The 20,118-nt window shown below is 37.0% G+C and overlaps 1 protein-coding gene across 4 annotated transcripts in view; it reads left to right on the forward strand.

The window, feature by feature from the left end:
* Window positions 1-18,399, forward strand: part of LOC135209748 (muscarinic acetylcholine receptor gar-2-like) — a 607,576-nt gene extending 589,177 nt beyond the window's left edge. For all 4 annotated transcript variants that reach the window (XM_064242535.1, XM_064242536.1, XM_064242537.1 and 1 more), the window contains one exon: window positions 12,390-18,399. In XM_064242535.1, the coding sequence (XP_064098605.1) occupies window positions 12,390-15,351 (2,962 nt within the window). In that variant the 3' untranslated portion in view covers window positions 15,352-18,399. The remainder of the gene's footprint in view (window positions 1-12,389) is intronic.
* Window positions 18,400-20,118: the final 1,719 nt, after the last annotated feature.

A 20,118-nucleotide genomic window follows, 5' to 3' on the forward strand; every position in this document is an offset into this window, starting at 1 on the left:
CTACCTGCTATTAGTTCACATTCTGAGGTTAACTATATTTCTACATATTTTTTTTGCCTTGTTTTTTGTCTTTCCCATAAGATTGCGAGGTTCCCCCCATTGATTCCTATTTTTTCTATATGATCTTATAAGTTTGGACGGAACCCTTTTTATTTGATCATCATTCCCCAGTCTTCTTGGGAAATAGCCAGGTTTCACTTATATTACATTATATCTATTTTCTTTTTCATTTTTCATTTTAGGGTTACTTTTCTAAGTACTTCTATTTTTCTTTTTGAGTTATACTCGTAACTAAACGCGCCTGGCGCAATTCATCCACTATGATGGTTTTGCGGTGTTTTTCTCCTTCATTTAATAGCTGGTAGTAATAAGGAATTTTCCCATAGTCTCTGTTTCCTGTTCTGGATAATGTTGTTCTTTTTTTCAAATTTCCAGAAATTCTGACATTAAAAATCCAACTTTTTCCATTAAAATTGATTTCATCTTTCCTTCATCATAATTATTCCATTTTGTGTCTGAATCTGCAATTTTCTTTTCCTCCGTTTCTTTCTGCAATATCCTCTTGGCATAATAAATACAAGTTATTATTACTTCTTTGAGTAGAATTTCGGAGCTGATGCGTTTGAAATTTTTTGCTGACAACCTCTGCATATCTCATTGGTGGGGTTTTGGCTTTTCTCTTTTACCTGATATTCTTGATTTCACCCTCTTTATTTGTTTCTTTCTTTATTTTTGGGATTTTATTGACTTTGGCTTGGTTAATTTAATTTTGATTATGATTCAATGGCATACAGGGTTGCATATATTTGACATTTTTTGTCGAACTTACATACCTTATTTCCCTTCCTTTTAGGTTTTTACAAATTATTTTTTGGATGCAGAATCTCTGCAATCATCCCAATATTCCAAATACTAAGTATGCCACATTTAACCATATAATTTCATAGTTTTAAGACAATATCTTAGGATGTTTGTAGTAAACATCTTTCTCCAAATCTGACAATTCCCTCTTTTTCAAAAGCCGGTTGCTAGTTTTTAATTTTTTCTTTCTTGTCTTATTTTGTTTTTTCCCTCTTTCCCGTCATTGTATAGATCTGGGTTAGAGGCCTCTTTCGGGATTTTGGCTTTTCTTTTTGTTTGTCATATCGTAATTTTATTTCTTCGTAGGTATTGCTGCTTTGATTGGCCTCCATATGTAGTATCAATGTGAGTAAATACTCTGCATTCCAATAACTTTTATCTTGTTCTTTTGTTCTTTGTTTTCCTTATTTTTTTCTGTCATTTCATTTTTGTTTACTTTCTTGCTTCCGTTTTCCTAACTTTCTTCTTTTTACTTCTTCTTTCTTCCTTTCCCTCCTTCTAGCTTTACTTCATCCTCAACTATTTTGTACATTCAAATATTGAATTTAATAAAGCATTGTCTTATCCATGATAAGACATGTTTGAAACAAAAAAATTCTTGTATCTTTTCTCAAATCCTTGTATTTACCTCAGGGCCACGAACTGTGGATGGGTCGGAATTGTTGCATGCAGCCGCAACATTTTTCAGAATTAGGTTTTTGTGGATTGACTATGCTATAGCCAAAGCCTTAACACCAGTTTTGCATGCTTTTGTTTTGGCATTCTTTTTCATAATGCATCCAATTTAGGATTATTCAACAAGATTCAACCTTATTCATTTTCTTTGTCGGAATATGTTGGTTTATGTATATGTTTTCTTTATGAGTCTCTTGACCACTTGGTATTTTATTTGGGAACTTCTTCAATTATTTTTCAAGCAATGTTTTCAATTAGATTTGTTCCAGTTTGAAGGATTATATCCTTCTAAATATATCTATGAATGCTTTTGTATCTTTTGGTTCAGGACTGTTGCTGATTTCATAGATGAGAAATGCCAGTTCCCTTCCTGCTACCTCATCGTATTGCGAATCTGCTAGACACGCCAAATTACGCCACCTCTTCCCGCAGTTGGAACTTACTGCCATCTTGTTCTGATTTATAGTATTACACTTGATAAACTTAACTTAGAAGACCGCTTTACCTACTATTTTCACACTAATCTTATCACCGATTAGTTCACGAAAACACTTCTAGATATTTCTCAAATCTAAGTCGTAAGGATCCCTTACTGAGAACGAGCTGAGTACTATAATCTGCTACTATGGACTGGGTGGAGTTTTCTTTCTCATAGGATTCCAATACGGGCCAGTTGTATGCTATATCTCTGTGTGTGTGTGTGTCTGTGTGTGGAGAGAGAGAGAGAGAGAGTTTCCATCAGGTATCTGACCTCATTACTGACTGTACTGAATGAATACTTCCATATTTCGAGAGAGAGAGAGAGAGAGAGAGAGAGAGATTTTTAAATTAGGTTTCTGGCCATATTATTTTCTTATTGAATGAACACATTTTAAGAGAGAGAGAGAGAGAGAGAGAGAGAGAGAGAGAGAGAGAGAGAGAGAGTGAAAGACAGAGAGAGAGAGAGTTTCCATTAGGTATCTGGCCTCATTACTGCCTGTACTGAATGAATACTGCCATATTTTGAGAGAGAGAGAGAGAGAGAGAGAGAGAGAGAGAGAGAGAGAGAGAGAGAGAGAGAGAGAGAGAGAGAGATTTTAAATTAGGTATCTGGCCATATTATTTTCTTATTGAATGAGCACATTTTGAGAGAGAGAGAAGAGAGAGAGAGACGAGAGAGAGAGAGAGAGAGAGAGAGAGAGTTTCCATTAGATATCTGGCCTCATTACTGCCAGTACTGAATGAATACTGCCACATTTTGAGAGAGAGAGAGAGAGAGAGAGAGAGAGAGAGAGGAAGAGAGAGAGAGAGACTAGATTTTTAAATTTAGGTATCTGGCCATATTACTTTCTTATGAATTGAACACATTTTAAGAGAGAGATGAGAGAGAGAGAGAGAGAGAGAGAGAGAGAGAGAGAGAGAGAGATTTTTAAATTAGGTGTCTGGCCATATTACTTTCTTATTGAATGAACACATTTTGAGAGAGAGAGAGAGGAGAGAGAGAGAGAGAGAGAGAGTTTCCATTAGGTATCTGGCCTCATTACTGCCTGTACTGAATGAATACTGCCACATTTTGATAAAGAGAACGAGAGAGAGAGAGAGAGAGAGAGAGAGAGAAATATGGCTTTCCTTTGTAACCGAACAAAGAGTACATTCCATAATGATTAGTTTCGTTGACAAAAAAGTTCTATTGATAAACCCTCCCACATAATTTCCCCGCTTTCATGTCATGTCAATTTGCAAACAAAGATAACACCTACCATTTAAATATCAAGACACATTTTTAATATAAAAACAGTATCTCCTTCAGCTCGCGCAGCCTGGGGCAACTTTCTTCATTATCGTTTGTTAATTTATGTTTTTTGTCTACTTAGACTTAATGTCTAACTCAAGAAACTAAACCATTTATTATAGAGCCACGCACCCCATTATTCAAGATCAAGACACTCGGTTATCAGTGTATTAACACAAAGAGCAGACAAATAACGGAAAATACTAGACGACGATGCGTTCACAACTCGAAGAAGACGCGTTTGTAACTCGAAAAGGACGCTTTATTTATTTATTTTTTATGAACTCGGAGAAGAAGCGTTTTAAACTCGAGGCGGACGAGTTCGCATCTCGAGGACGACGCTTTCGTAACCCAACAGCAAGCATCCTTAACTTGAGAAGGAAGCGTGTCCATAAGGCGTGGAGGACCCGTTCGAAATGTGAGATAAGACGTGTTGGAAACTCTTGAAGTAGGTATTCGCAACGCGAGACAGGACGCATTCGTAACGCGAAAAGTTCCGCGTTCTAGACGCCCATTTCCAAACGCTACAGAATCTCCACTGCGCTCCCAGAATCCAAACAAGCGGTTACATAGAAAAAGAGAAGAGAAAGCGAGGAGTTGGCAGAGCCACCAGAGTTGTTCTGTCTCCACTTCCCTAGATTGCACACACCTTTAACAGGGCGATGCAAGGCATCTGATCAATGGCTTCATTGCATGTTTGGCACAGGGATCACATTTGCACAGCGGGAAGGGGAAATGGGAGAGAGGGAAAAAGAAATCGAATGCAGAATTAGAATGGACAAAGATTAACAAGGGGGGGGGGGGGGGGGGGGAGGAGAGAGACGAGAGAAAGTAGAAGAAAGGTGAGGGGGATGGAAATAAAGGCGGGAGATTATAAAAAGTCAAAAATAGTCATTTTACTGATGGAAATGAAAAAAAAAACATTAAAACTATCAGTAACGAGAGTACCCGAAGCAATGCAGAAAATTAAGACATGAATGAACAAATAAATTAATATAATTAAGCCTGCCTTTATAAGTGGGTTCAGAATCCACACTTATCGGTCAGCTACAAAACTGAATACCTGTTGCACAGTCACTTCCTGTAAATAAATAAAAATATCAATTGATGTTATCTCCATAAAATCGTGATATAAAAAGTGAAAATCATTAATTTTAAACTGACACAATCCAAATAAATCAATTACTATTATCATAAATACATATACAAAAAAATATTTGGAAAAAAATGACAGTTCAAGAAGGAAAACTGCTGATATAAATTTTACCATGTAGCTGACATAGGACAAAATGCTGACCTAATCTTCAAAACTACTGATATACGTTCAGTTTAACATATAACTGACAGAAGACAACGTATTGACCCAAACTTCAAAGTACAGGTAGCGGAATAAATGTATAAAATTAAAATTTAAAATAAACTCTTAAAAAGACACGTAAGATTCTCACACTCTTCCTGATGAGAATAAAAACACAGAGACCGTCATATCCCTGTGATTCACTCGTCTCCCTTTCATGTGCACTCGCTTGAACACCCATCAAAGAAAAAATACTTTTCTCAGAGATCTTTTGAAAGTATAATGAGGAAAGTCTTTCAGTTTTTCCCACCACAAGGTAAAACCTCTTTCCATGTGTCAGTTAACATTTGGTTAGATTTAATTAAAATTCAGTCTCACCGACTAATCATTGAATTTGGAAAAACCGACAATTTCTACCCAAGAGAGCAGATCTTCAGAAAGATGTCGACAGTCCTTAAAACTCTTGTTATATATGAACCGATGACCCTTTTGGCCTTTGCCCCCTTCTAATAAAGCTTTCGATAATCTCACAGATTTTCGATTTTCAAAACTGTACTCTGAAATGTAGCTATAATCCTCCATATATTCCATTACAGTCTAGTAATCTACACTTATCCTTCAGACCTTCAAACACTTGTTCGTTAAATACTCTAAACTAATCCTCGGGGTCTACAAATACTCTTCAGATATCATTCCCTGATTCTCTAAGCCTTTACAGTACTATCAAAAGAATCTTGACTAATGCTCTATTCTTCACGTAAATAAAACCTTGAATATTGTGCAATAAACCCAAACCCCAAATATGCATTTAGCAAGTATTCGTAAAAATTCTAGCAAACTTACAAAGAAATAAAAATCCTTTCGGACACCGCTCACAAAATCCTGAGACCTTCGAAAACGATATGGCAGCAAATCCTTCACGTAGAATCCTAAAAGGGAAAGACGTGCTTTAAATGGCCCCCATTTCCGCGCAAGAAGCAAAATGAAAACGAAGGAGTGCGGCGAATGCAGAGAAACTGACGAGATCCACTACGCTGTATTAAGGCGGCAGCAGAGGACGCGAAAACCGGAAAAGAGAGAAGAAGAAGAAGCAGAAGAAGAAGTAAAAGAAAGTCGAAAAAGGGGTATTCGTCTTTCTTTTGTTATCTCTTACAGGGCCTCATCGCGAGACAAAGGGCTCGCCATGACGTTGTACAGCTTTCCCATCATCATCATCACCACCATCATCATAGGACCCTGAGTCGGGGCGTATCGAAATCAAGAGCATTTTTAGAAAATTAATCTCTGGCTTTCGTCCACCGCGGCAAAAAGAAATATCGCACGCTGGTATTAAATCGTGTTAATTAAAGAATGCTCTCATCAGTGCAGAGAGAGAGAGAAAGAGAGAGAGAGAGAGAGAGAGAGAGAGAGAGGGCACTGGAGATAAAACTGATCCTTGTTACAGGGCATCATATGAAAGACATTTCTTACAGTCATTTTGAGATGGAAAATAATGACACGTGGTATTCAATACACGTTTACAATAAATATAATAAACGGAAGATATATATATATATATATATATATATATTAATATATATATATATATAATATATATATAAATATGTTCTACATCACCGTGATTCATATATATCATTCGTCACTGTCCGTCCTGATTTCGTTCCCGTCCACTGGACGGTGGGTTCGATCCATGAGGGACGAAATTTAGTATCAACTAAAAATCCCTTCGGTGCATATATGAAAATATATCAATTCCGAGGTAGAGCGAATCAGATATTAAAGGCATTTGCAGCTTGGATGATATATATTATATATTATATATAAAATATATATATTATATATACACACATAAAATATATACTTATATATTACATATATAATATATATATATTATATATATTATATTATATTTATATATATATATATATATATGAAGAACAGGTGACAAGGAGACAACTACCATGCATTTCAGGGACCTAGAGTCATCGTTTTTTCAAATATCTTTCAAACCAATTATTTGATCGAAATGGTCCTTTAACAGAGAGTACAAGACACCTCGCCCTAACTTTGGGTAGCATAGTTCATTGTCAAATGGTGTTAGTTAAAGTGTTTACTCTTGACTTTTAAAGGCAAAGTCGTAAGGGTCAATAGGTCTCATTTACAGATTCGATCACCCGCTATCCCCCATCCCTTCCCTCTCCCTCTCTCCCTTTCTCTCTCTCTTTATCACTGTTTTTCTCATTTCTCCCACCAAGACCTCTATGTAATTTGCAATATGGAATAAAATGCCGTTTCCCATGATATTTTTCAACACCAGCAGATAATTGGAGAGTTCATAATGAAGAGGATAGGGAGGTTTGACATAACGATCATAATAATGGTTAATTTTTCCCAATGTATTGTTTATAGTATCCTTGGGCGTGTCAGGTAATACCGTAATGCTAAGGGGTTGTCTGTCTATCGGCTGCAGCACTCGCACTTTAAGTATTTATCTACTGCGTAATTGATGAAGACAGATTTTTCTTCGCTGTCATGGCCGCCATGTTGCTTTGTCAGCGTCGTTGCAGAAATGCATTTAAAATACGACTCCAAACCATATAAAAAATCAAGAAAGCTAACAAAAGGTTAAGGATCAATCTCAATAGAAAAGTGAGACGGTCCAGAGCCTTCGAGGATGAATACTGGTACACGTATAACATCCACAGACCTGTAGATCCCGTAATTATCAACAATGATTCGTCCCTTGATAGTGACGAAGACTGTGAATAAAGTTCCTGCAATATTCTCAGTTGTTTCCAACTCTTTTCAACCGATGATAGTACTTAATACACGAGAGAGAGAGAGAGAGAGAGAGAGAGAGAGAGAGAGAGAGATTTCATAATTCCTTTTCCACTTTAAATAATAGTGTTAATTGTATACTGGATTGTCGGTTAAACTGTGTGATTTAATTTTGGTCACCCGATTGTCACGGGGTAATTAAAAAGTAAACATCTCCATTTTCTTTAAGATGCACTTGTGAACTAAGGTAGACTTAAGAATTTCTATCATTCAAATTCATAAGCCACAAGTATATTCAGATTATACAAGTCATGCAATTTACTGATAAATATATATCACCAGCATTTTTGGTCTGTTGCTGTCATGGAATAAAAATCGAACGACTCTTCAATTATGACAGTTTGTGATGCTGCAAAATAGATACAAACCTGTGAAAGACATAAGAAAATGTATTTCTTAACTGATTATGAATGAGGCGAAAACTGGATACCTTCTTCATAACAACAAAAAACCATGTATGTTAAATGCCTGAAAAAAGGGTAATAAGTAACTCTTACATTTATCATAAGTAATATAATTCAAGAGGCAAGAAACTCGACTCATTCACTAAGCTCAGTATGGTACAAGAATCACATCCTTATTACTGGCGTTAGTAGAACCGAAATGGCAGCGTGATATGAATAAACACAGATATACAAAGAAATTATGATAGTAGTTTCCCCCGAATTATACCCATTTGCTATTTTTTTTTTTTTTCTCCTTTCCGGCAATTCACCTGCTGAGCAATAGAAGTAGACAAAGCTCCTCCTAATTGGGGGATCCACGTGGAGTGAGGAGACAGTGGTGAACAGGGTGACGGTCATACTTCATACGCTCTTTACCCTACTCCCATTTATTTACTTCAAGAAAATACAATGACAATAATTAAATGAACACAGATTCTACAAAAACCAACATATTTATTACATCAAGTTCACTTGATGTAATTTAATAGGCAGGAAAGGGGCGGAGGGAGGGGGGGTAGACGGGAAGGCCAGGAAAGTGGGTTGAGGGAGGGATGAGGAGGGGAAGGGTGAGGGAGGGAGGGAGGGAGGGAGTGACGGGATGAGAGTAAAGCACGTTCGAAAGTTGCTTGGCAACACCTTGAAAGTCAAGAGTAAACGCCTTAACTAACACCATTTGACAATGCGCTATATGACCAAAAATTAGGGCGAGGTGTCTTGTACACTCTGTTAAAGGACCATTTCGATCACATACTTAGTTTGAAAGATATTTGAGAAAAACGATGACTCAGGGTCCCTGAAATGTATAGTAGGTGTTGGGATTCATTCAGGTATTGCCTAAGCGTTTCGTAACTCTTGTTACATCATAAGAGCTGAAATAAATCGGACAAACGAGTTAAAATATATATCACATAAGTAAAAACACATACAAAACAACAATTCGCACTTTAAAAATCTCTAAAAGTTAAAATTGTACCCAAATAACAATAAAAAAGAAGAAACTTAAGACAGTATTAAAAGAGCACCTGTTATGTCAGAAGATGACAATTGAATAACTATAGAAGGGAAGCAAAACAACTAAGAAAACATTCTCAGGCCGAATACGAGTGTACAGAAAAGGTGTGTAAGTTCATTCCCGGCGCCAACTTTTTAATGTATAATGACTCAAGAATGGGCAGTTCGTGTAAGTGGCTTGTTTGACCTAAGTAAAGTCAGAGTATTTGATATTAGTATGGCAGATTTTTTGAATGATTTCTGATGTTAGAGAATTCAGGGTTGGACAATTTACAGCCAGTACGATTTACGTGGGTTCGACCAAAAGTTTGCCGAGGGTCAGAGCTGACTCACATAGAGAGGGTGAGTCATCGTATTGGCTATAAATTGTCCAAGCCTGAATTCTCTAACATCAGAAATCATTCAAAAATCTGCCAAACTAATATCAAATACTCTGACTTTTCTTAGGTCAAACAAGCCACTTACACGAACTGGCCATTCTTGAGTCATTGTATATTAGGCAGTTGGCGCCGGATTGAACTCACACACCTCTTCTGTACCTTCGTATTTGGCCTGAGCATGTTCTCTTTGTGGCTCTGCCTTCCTTCCATAGTCATTGAGCTGTCTTCTTCTGGCAGAACAGGTACTCTTTTAATACGGTCTAAAGTTTTAACTATTTTAGCGATTTTTAAAGTGCGAATTGTAGTTTTTATATGTTTTACTTATGTGATATGTATTCTAACTCGTTTGCTTGATTTAGTTCAGCCCTGATGATGAAATAAGATTTACGAAACGCGTAGGCAAATAAATGACTCAATCCTAACTACTAGTTTTCTCCCTGTCACACCTGTAAACAAAAACGCTTCTTGTGACACTTTACAAACAAGATTCAATTCCCTGCAAAACATATAAGGAGACCGACAGACAGACAGACAGCCATCCATCCAAAGTATTCAACTGTCCTAAGCTACATCTAAATTAAAGATTTAGAACCGAAACTCTGAAAATGTTTAATCAACTTCCTTTAAGCTTCTGAAAATGTTTAATCAATTTCCTATAAGTTTCATGCTTTGAATAATTCACCCGTGGTGACATTTTTATATCCAATCGGCCACTAGAGTTATTACATATGATAAACGATAGATACTGGAAAAACAATAATATATATTGGTAATAATTACTAAACAATAAATATCTAAGAACACAAATACGCTATATAACTGAATTACACCAATTCAACCAGAAAATCTAAGTTTTGTACACACACACTCAAATTATTTATCAGCAGGAAAAGAAAATGAGGTTAACACCGAAATGGCTGATGTTTGTAGCTACAGAGCTGGTGGTAGTGCACTGCTCAGATGCTGCTGCCGATATTGGTGAAAGCGTTTTATAAATGGCAGATCAAGACCTCAGTAGAACACAAAAGAAAGCTTCTAGTTCTCCCGGTAAGAAGAAGAATGTAAAAGATTTTTTAGTTGCCTCTTGTACATTCAAATGGACACCAACAGTCAATAGGTATGCTTTCGCAAGGGCGAATTGTATATTTCACTAAATCTCATAAGAAAACAAACAAATTACCACGATTTTTCCCGCCTCTCAGCCAAGTTCCTGATATCTTTTTTTCATTATTCTTCGACGCCAAATATTTTCCCTTCGCTAGGCAACAGCTGAGCAGCTGCGGATAATTCGATCTGGGTTTTTTGAAGATGAAATTTTACCTTTTCCGATGCCGGATATTGCTCTCGGTGTTCCAATATGTAGCGTCCGTATTTTGCAGTCCGCTTTCATAGGATATACGTTGAAAATACGTCATGCCGAACGCGTATCAGTTATTAAATTCATGTTCCTTCTTCCATAATGGTATATGGGATAATTGGAAGCTCCCACGGCACTAAAAAGTAAAGAGAAAAATATAAACTACCCAAATACTCTCATTTGGCAGCAAACCGGAGCTTGGGGGAGATTTTCCAATCTGTCACAAGTTTTCTGACATTTCATTCCAAAACTAGGACAGATCTCTTACGAGTTTTTAAAAGGTTTCTTCTGATTTCACACGGGGAGAGAGAGAGAGAGAGAGAGAGAGAGAGAGAGAGAGAGAGAGAGAGAGAGAGAGAGAGAGAGAGAGAGAGAGAGAAGCGATATTTTTCTGATAGGCGCCTTTAAAGATATCAGTTTCATCCAAAGGTAGTTCTGTTTAGGGTGGTAAGACTCATACACACGCACACGCACGCACACACACACACACAAGAAAATATACATTCTTGCAACGTGCTAATCGTTTCTAGATGTTTTTTTTATCTTTAGCACAGGTCGTCTTAGTTACATGGTTGCAAATAATTGTGAAAAACAGAAAAATTTGCAAGCAAACTTATCGTTAAATAATTGCAGCAATTCCATTTAAATTGGTATCGTAAGTATTGACATACAAAAAGAACGTTCTGGCAACTGTAGGAAACCGAGAGATGTACAGTAGATTTTTTGAAGGATAGCATATTTCAGTAATACAGAATTCTGTGGCGCTCGATGGGCTAAACTGACCTTAATACCAAAGAATTCTGTAATGCTCTAATAACATTCTTCAAAAAACAATCTACAAAAGGGTGTCCTTGTGTCTCTTGTATCATAAATAAAAGATATAGTTCTGGAAAAGACACTAAATTTCAGTTAAAATGACGGAACGTGGAACTACCAATGTTATAATTACAACATAATCTCCCTTGATAATCCTCTATTCTAATGCCAATTTTTCCGATGATCACTTGCTTATATCGCCGAAGTACTGAGCGATTAATAATCCTCCCAATCCCCAAACAGCGGTAGAGCAGGATGAATTGCCAGCGAAATATAATGTGCTTTGCAGGAATAATCCCTCCCTATCAATGCGACAACTTAAAAGTAATATGTTGATCATCATTTATGAAAATCTATTTTTCTTATGTTGCATAATAACGATTCAGTTAATCTGATACTTTGAGACTAATTTTTTCTTATATACTTATTTATGCTGTATGCATAAACATATATATATATATATGATATATATATAATATATATATATATATATATATATATATATATGTATATATAGTATTTATATATACATATATATTATAATATATATATATATATATATATAATATATATATATATATATATATATATATATTATATATATATCATATCTACATCTATATAGACATAGATATAGATATTATATAATATATATATATTATATATATATATATATATATATATATATATATATCTAATATATAAGATATATAAATTTTGTAGATAATATTGTTTTATTAATGACACATTTCTTCATACTGTAATAAAACTACAAACTACTTCCAGACCTTCTCTCCCGCTTTCAATTACCTACTATGCGCATTTTCTGCATTTCCTTTTCCAGGGTTAGAAAAAACTGTTTAATCTAGAATTAACTGAATTACTTGACATTATGTCACGAAAATATTTTCATTAATATTATTCCTTTTCATTGCAGGAAACAGCAACGCGGGCGGAGTGGTGATGCCGAGAGCGGCAGGACTGCGGTTCTTAACATGACGGCGCCCCTGGGGGATACCCTGGGCATGGGCGGCACTGGGACGACGTTGGTGCCCTACCTTGTCTCCTGGGATGGCGTGCCAAGAATCAATGACCCTTTCATCAGTTTCCTCAATGCTTCCTCTGATCTTTGGGGAGACAACCTCACCTGCTGGGGGAATACCTCCATGGAGTGCAGCGCATCCAACGCCACCACGACGGAGGGCGGGGCACCTATCCTACCGCCCTTTGAGCTCTGGCAGACTGTCCTCATTGCCATATGCCTGGCTTGCTGTATGATACTGACAGTGGGCGGTAACCTACTAGTGTTGCTTTCCTTCATCGTGGAGAGAGCGATTCGCCAGCCGTCGAACTACTTTATTGCGTCTCTCGCCATGACAGATGTCCTCATAGGGTCGATTTCAATGCCCTTCTACACTGTCTATGTCTTAATGGGAGAATGGACACTTGGCCCCATATTGTGTGATTTATGGCTATCTGTAGATTATACTGTTTGTTTAGCTTCTCAATACACTGTTTTACTCATTACCATAGATAGATTCTGCTCTGTGAAAATTGCAGCAAAGTACCGCGGATGGCGAACGAGGACAAAAGTGATGGTCATGGTGGCCATGACCTGGATAATACCAGCGCTCCTGTTTTTCATCAGCATCTTTGGATGGGAACATTTTGTTGGATACCGGTCTCTTCAGCCCAACGAATGTGAGGTACAGTTTTTAAGAGACCCTGTTTTCAACACAGCTCTCATTGTCACTTATTATTGGGTCACCTTAGTAGTGCTTTTTGTTTTGTATGCAGGGATCTACAAAACAGCTTATGACATGCAGAAAAAGTCAGAGGCAAAGCACAGGAAGATGCAAACACTTGTGGCTCTTAGTGCAGGAGGAATGGCAGGCATGGCCGGAAGAACAGCAGGATTAGGTATGAGCAAAACGCAAAGCACCTTACTTAGCCAAGATAAACCACAACCAGCACCACCTTCCATCAATGCGCAGCCTCCCCAGGCTCCACAAGGAGGATCAGGTGTCAGTGAATCATCATCAAGTCAAAAAACCTCTTCCAAGACTACAGAAACAACAAGCTTCTCTGAAAGACGAGGAGACCCAGCAGAAAAATCTGAGCGATCTAGCAGTCCAGCATTTGAATCTGATGAAGAGAGTAGTCAAGTACCATCAGCAACACGACGTACATTGCCCAACAGTGCTGTTCCTCGACTTGACCCACCAGCACAACACCGCAAGACTCCAACAGCTGATGCTCTCCCTAAAATTCCAGAACAGAGTGTATTAGATACATCAACAACATTAGAGGGAAGTTCCTCATCAGATGCTGGAATAGGAGCTCTAGCAGTCCAGCTTGCAAAATCTCTTCCCTTTTCACATCATCATCAATCTCCTAAGAAGATTCCAATACTCCCTGACGTGGCCCTCCATGAACAAAGTCTACATGGATCTGGACTTCTTGATGTAACTTTAGGAGCTGCCACAGCACCTTTAGCTAAACGAATGTCAGCAGATTTTTCCAAGAATGATGATGACAACAGTGGGCAGTCCAACAGTGGACATTCTGATGAGACACTAAGCGTTCAGTCAGGTGGAGATTCACCATCCCCGTCATCAAAGCCACAACAGCCTCTTCATCCAACTTCACTGCCTCTTAGACCTATCAGTACTGTGCCTATCCTCCCACTAGCTGCCTCTACACCAACTGACATGCTGGATGAGAGACTAATAGCTCCTCCTGCAATGTTTGCTGACACCATGAGTGTCAGCAGTATCTGCACAACACGTCCTCCTTCTTCTCTCAACTATGGTCCTATGGCCTACGATATTCTTACGGGTCTGGATACGGGTGATTTACGCTTCATGGATGAATCTTCAATTATTTTGCCCTCCCCCGTGGTGGAGGACCCACCATCCTCAGTATGGGCTGCTACACTACACAGTCCAGGCTCACCCACAGGTCGTTCCCTCACTTCCTCTCTCACTACTCCTCATAGCATTCACAGAAAGATGAGTAGGATGCAGTCACGCTCTGATGATGAAGATTTGGAAATGAGCATTGAAGAAGCAGATGAATCAGCAGATGCTGATGATGAAGGCTGTGACAAAGACGAAAACTCAGAACATTCTACAAATGTACTAGTAACTTCAATTATTCATGCTTGTACAGCTGTAACTACACTGGCAGGATCAGAAAAAGCTTCGAGTCCAGTTAGCCCACCACAGGAAACGACAGTTAACGGCAGCACTGCACCAAATGCACACAACAGCATAACTACCACAGCTAATAATGCAAATAATACCACTTCCACAAATGCTCCACCACCACCTGTTCGACCCAGATCTAACATTGGAGGAGGAACACCAGAGCCATCCAAGCCAAGTGTCTCCAATGCAGGACCAACAAACCAACTCATTACAACTCATAATGTCAACTCTAACAAAACTGTCACCAGTGTCGCCAGAACGGAATCATCATCTCTGATTGAAAAGGACAAAGGAGGTTCCATAGCAGTCACCTCTGACGCTCAAAGTTCAATCAAGGGTTCCCTGAAAGGATCCCGGAAAGGTATTGTTAAATCAATCAGGAGTCTGAAGAAGAAGAAAAAGAAGAATGAGGGCGAGAAGCGCCATCGCTCAAAATCTGAAAACCGAGCCAACAAGGCCTTGAGAACCATCTCCATTATTCTGGGAGCATTTGTTGCTTGCTGGACACCTTACCACATTCTAGCTATTGCTGAAGGCTTTTGCCAGTGTACAAACACGCATGTCTACATGTTTGCTTACTTCCTGTGCTATGCTAACAGCCCCATCAATCCTTTCTGCTACGCTCTCGCTAATCAGCAGTTCAAGAAGACGTTCATGAGAATACTCAAAGGAGACCTTCACATAACGTAACACATCAGCATGGTAGATGCTCCGTTGGTATTTACTCAATTATCTGTGATATTTGTAGGAAAGCCACCATTACTTTCAGTGCTCAGTATGGCATGTACGATTCTTTCAAGCCTCGCGCACGAAGTATATTCTGTCAGAGTGTACATATGAAGCCTTGATCTGGCAAACAGAACAAAATTCGCTTAGGAGTCAACATATTGCATACCACGTGCTATAAGTATTAGTACCGTCATAGCACTTTTAGCACAATTGTTTCTAATAAGTACTTCAATTGATAACTATTTTCCTCATGTATATAGTTGCCATAATAAGTCAAGTGCGAGACTTATTTTGATAGCGTCATATACAAACTGATCCTTTATACATAAGCAATACTGAAGATTTATGTTACCATACCTCATCACAATGCGCGCGCATGGTTGTAGGAACGACGTACATGCTACCCTTCAGTGCTGCATGTAAATACTATAAAAACAAAAGACTATTTAAAATGTGCATATCCCCCTCAAGTGTATATAAACTAATATATAAATATATATACCTATATCCATGTGGCAGTGGCCTGCCTCATAAGGAATGTGTTCTGAACTTGTTTTAAGATTGTACGCACGATGGCTTTTATAAGGTCACACTGTGTTGATGGCCTTTCTTTTAAGATAATAAATCAGTATTCTATTTTATACAAGAATTCTGAGTCTTGGAAGTCATTTTTTTTAATAAGTCGTCATAGAAGAAACCATACAGTCGTGGAGAAAAAACTTAGGAAAAACCGAAAACGTGTATAAAATGTAGTAAATACAGAACTACAGTGTGTGCACGTATATATATGTGTGTGGGTGAGAGAGCGCATGCGTGTAAACTATTTATTGAAAACAGGGAACTGTTTTCTGATCAAGTATTGTATATTACATGATTTATTAAATGAATATATAAATATATGAGTTGTACAGAAGACATAAGTAACTCCTTTCAATATGTGAAGAAGCCTCCCATGTCTATTCTCTGTCTAGCTAACCTAAGTTGAGCTTAATTTTGTAAATATGAACTTGGATTTCAATGTCTTGCTTCAGGAAGCAGACATTCCATACGCATAGCTTGGACCCAAACTGCCACAAATATTTGTTAGTGATTCTTTTGTTTACTCTTAAGATTTCCAAAGAATGAGGGATTGTACACGTTGGTATTAGCAATCTGTCAGTTGTTATGAGGTTTCAGTACAATAAATTTGGTATTCCAGAAGTATTACATTATCGTATGCCACTCTGTGGGCTACTTTACAAGGGACACTGGTATAAGTATAGTGATTTTTTATACCATGTTTTACAGCTTTGGTTTGTTGTATACTAAATAAGTGACAAAAAGTTCATTTATGTAAGCAGATGTATTTGTATGTTGTTGAAGATCACTTGAAAAAAAAATCTTTCATACTCATTGGAGCCAAATTGTAATGAATGCCATATCATTCAATTGAATATAAATGTATGAAAACTGCGTAAACGTATATATTTGAAAGGTGAATTTATTTATATAAAAGTATAGACAGAGATACAAACTACATAGTTGTATAGCAAATGAGTTCTTCCAAACCTAAGGGCCCGGTGGAGTGTAATACGTTAACATATTTTCAAAGGCCATACTCCATATTTTTCAACTGAACACACATTTAGCATCCAGTATATTTTATATCTGCCAAAAAGTGACTCTATATTGTATGTTGGTTGTAATCCATTGTGGAACTCTTAGACTCTAAGGATTAACATGATGTGAATGGGGTCACCTCATCACTGACATGTTCATCTCGGTTGACTATCCGAGTGTCTTTATCAAGCGACCTGTTTGGTCTCTAAGTTTCCCCTCTTGCCCAGCAAAACCAGCCTCCAACCTCAACAACCTCCTCCAGTCCTCTCCTTAACCCCAACCCCATCCTCAGTTTTTTGTAACCACTCATAGGACCCTATCTGTGCTGTAGATCTTGCAAAAAAAAAAGGATGAGTATATAATACATATCGAAGCAATCGGCATTCCTGGGAGGGCATTCTTTTACAAGTCGACTCATTATTTCTTCTCCCTCTCTCAGCAACTTGTAAATAGTAAACATGTGAAATCCCTGGTGTTGGTGGTGGTTCCCTCCATGGATGCTGACTGCCAATCATTTCGCTCTGGGATGACGTTCCCGCTCGCCAGGGAGTTTGGCGCGCGTTTTGTAGTGACTTGGTTTTGGCGCCGAAGAATTTGATATTATGGACCATACTATCATTGCGACTTCTTTTTGAGCCTTGCGCCACACCCAGATCACCCTGTGAGCCCAACAAAACGTGCCTCCTAAACTGTTCCTTCTCCGCTTCTGCCTCGAACTCCAGTCACGCTCCTGTCATCACTCATAAGACTCATGTTCCTTCATCAAGTCACTGACACATTCACATTCCCTCATCAATAAAAAAGAAGAAGAAGGTGAAAACATGAAACAAAAGAGCAGCTTCTTTGCAAAGAAAGTGATTTCAATACTCATTCATTCCAAGGCGTCAAAGGCTGTGTATGTAACCAATGATTTCACGAAATCAAACAATTTTTAGTGTTTTTCCGCCATGCTTTGTACCACACGGAGATCTCAAAACATGATGCAACCATATCAAAATCTACTCTTTCAAGTCAGAACGGCTTCACACGTCTTCTTATTTTCATTTCGTGTACACTGCACGAATCAAATTCTTCAGGATCCTATCATCTTCGTCTATTTCATTATCCATCAATTAGAACTTTTTTTTCCTTCATCACATTTCCTCCCGCCAGATATGCCATCTTCATCCCGGCATGACTCGATGTGAAGGCAGTTGATTGGGCGGGGCGTGTAGTGACGTCATCAGACTGTTGCCTATTGCTGAATTCCCATTGGCTCACCAGCAGAAGCGTAGACAGACCTTCTGCTATCGTGAGACAATGGGAATAACATATATATATATAATTGTATGTATATAGATGCCAGCCTGAGTCAGTATGATATGAATATTCTGTGAAAAGAAATAAATATAAATGTCATTGTTATGCTAATGTTTCTTTTCTTAACCTTTCCTGAATGCTCAACTGATCTACGGCAATTTCGCCATGACACTAAGATATCTGTGTAAGAGAAATGTCATAAAATAGAGTAAAAAATATCATATCTAATGTACTAAAAATGTGGTAAATGAATCAAGTTCCTCTTTCAGTAAAATCTATCTGTAATTTATGGACTACGACATAATTAAAAGATAAAATAATTCACACTGGCAAAAACAGTTATGTATTTACAAACACTGTCAATAATACCAGTAAATACGTGGCAACTTCATAGATGGATGGACTCTCTCATATATATATATATATATATATATATATATATATATATATATATATATATATATATATATATAGTATATATATATATATATATATATATATATATATATATATATATAATATATATATATATATATATATTATATATTATATATACATATATTTATATATATATATATATATATATATATATATATATATATATATATATATATATCTTTCCCAATTATTATTACCTTACAACGATCAGAAAAGTCAATCGCTTTAAACAAGGAAAAACTAAACGCAAAAACCCCACTAAGGAAATTACCAATATTAAAATTAATCACACTCCCTCCTTCATTTGAACCTCGTCAGTTGTTCGCTTGCAAAATATATGTGAATATTGCTGAATGATAGCTTTACAAAAATTTGGAGACTGTTAAGCTAATTTATTACGGAAGTAATAAGCGTCATAAATGGACAGATTCCCGTGATGAAATTGGAATGAAAAGAATACAGATGAAATAAAATAGTCTGATTATGAAGGAGATAATGGGACATTCTCCATGTATAAAATTCATGGTTTCACCTGATAGTTAATGAATGATCGAGTTACAATGGATTTAAGTGATTCACGTTTTATGACTATTATGTCAGACAAGAATAGGTCATACCTATTAAAGACAACACTTCATTTCTAGTGAAAGAAACATCAGAAATTATCGATATATGATTAAAGACTATAGGTTAGATCTAGTACAAGAAACTTCAGAAATTACCATCATATAATTAAAATAAATAGATCAGCTCTAGTAAAAGAATCTTCAGACATTATCAACACATTATGAACTACAGAAGTTATCATCCAATGAATAAAAAAAACTATAAGTCATGTCTAATTCATGAAACTTCAGAAAGTATTGAATAAAGACTATGGGTCATATCTAGCAAAACTTCAGAAATTATAAATATAAGATTAAAAACTATAGGTAACATCTAAAAAAAAAATCAGAAATGATCAACATATTAATTTAAAAAAAAGTGCTTTATATTTAGTAAAAAGAAACTTCCTAATCGATTAACACACGACTAAAATGTATAAATCATATCTAATACAAGAAACTTCATACATAAGTGATTAACATATGCTTAAAAAATACAGGTCACAGTTAGCAGGAAAAACTTAAAAAACTATTAACACTCAATATAAAAACTATAACTCATATCTAACTGGAGAAAATTCTGAAATCATTAAAATCTGATTAAAAACTATTTCCCCCTCTTAAAATGCTCTGTGATCGAAGGCAGAGCGGAGGGAGGGCATGAATATTCAACAGTTCCTCGGTGCCAGGTATCGAAACAACATTCATCCCCTTGGAGAGAGAGGGAGGGCAGGGATAAAAGACCAGAATTGATCAGGTGTTATTGCAATGTAATAAGGCTGACGCA

This window comes from Macrobrachium nipponense, chromosome 38 (genome assembly GCF_015104395.2).
Source record: "Macrobrachium nipponense isolate FS-2020 chromosome 38, ASM1510439v2, whole genome shotgun sequence".
NCBI classification, from domain to species: Eukaryota; Metazoa; Arthropoda; class Malacostraca; order Decapoda; family Palaemonidae; genus Macrobrachium; species Macrobrachium nipponense.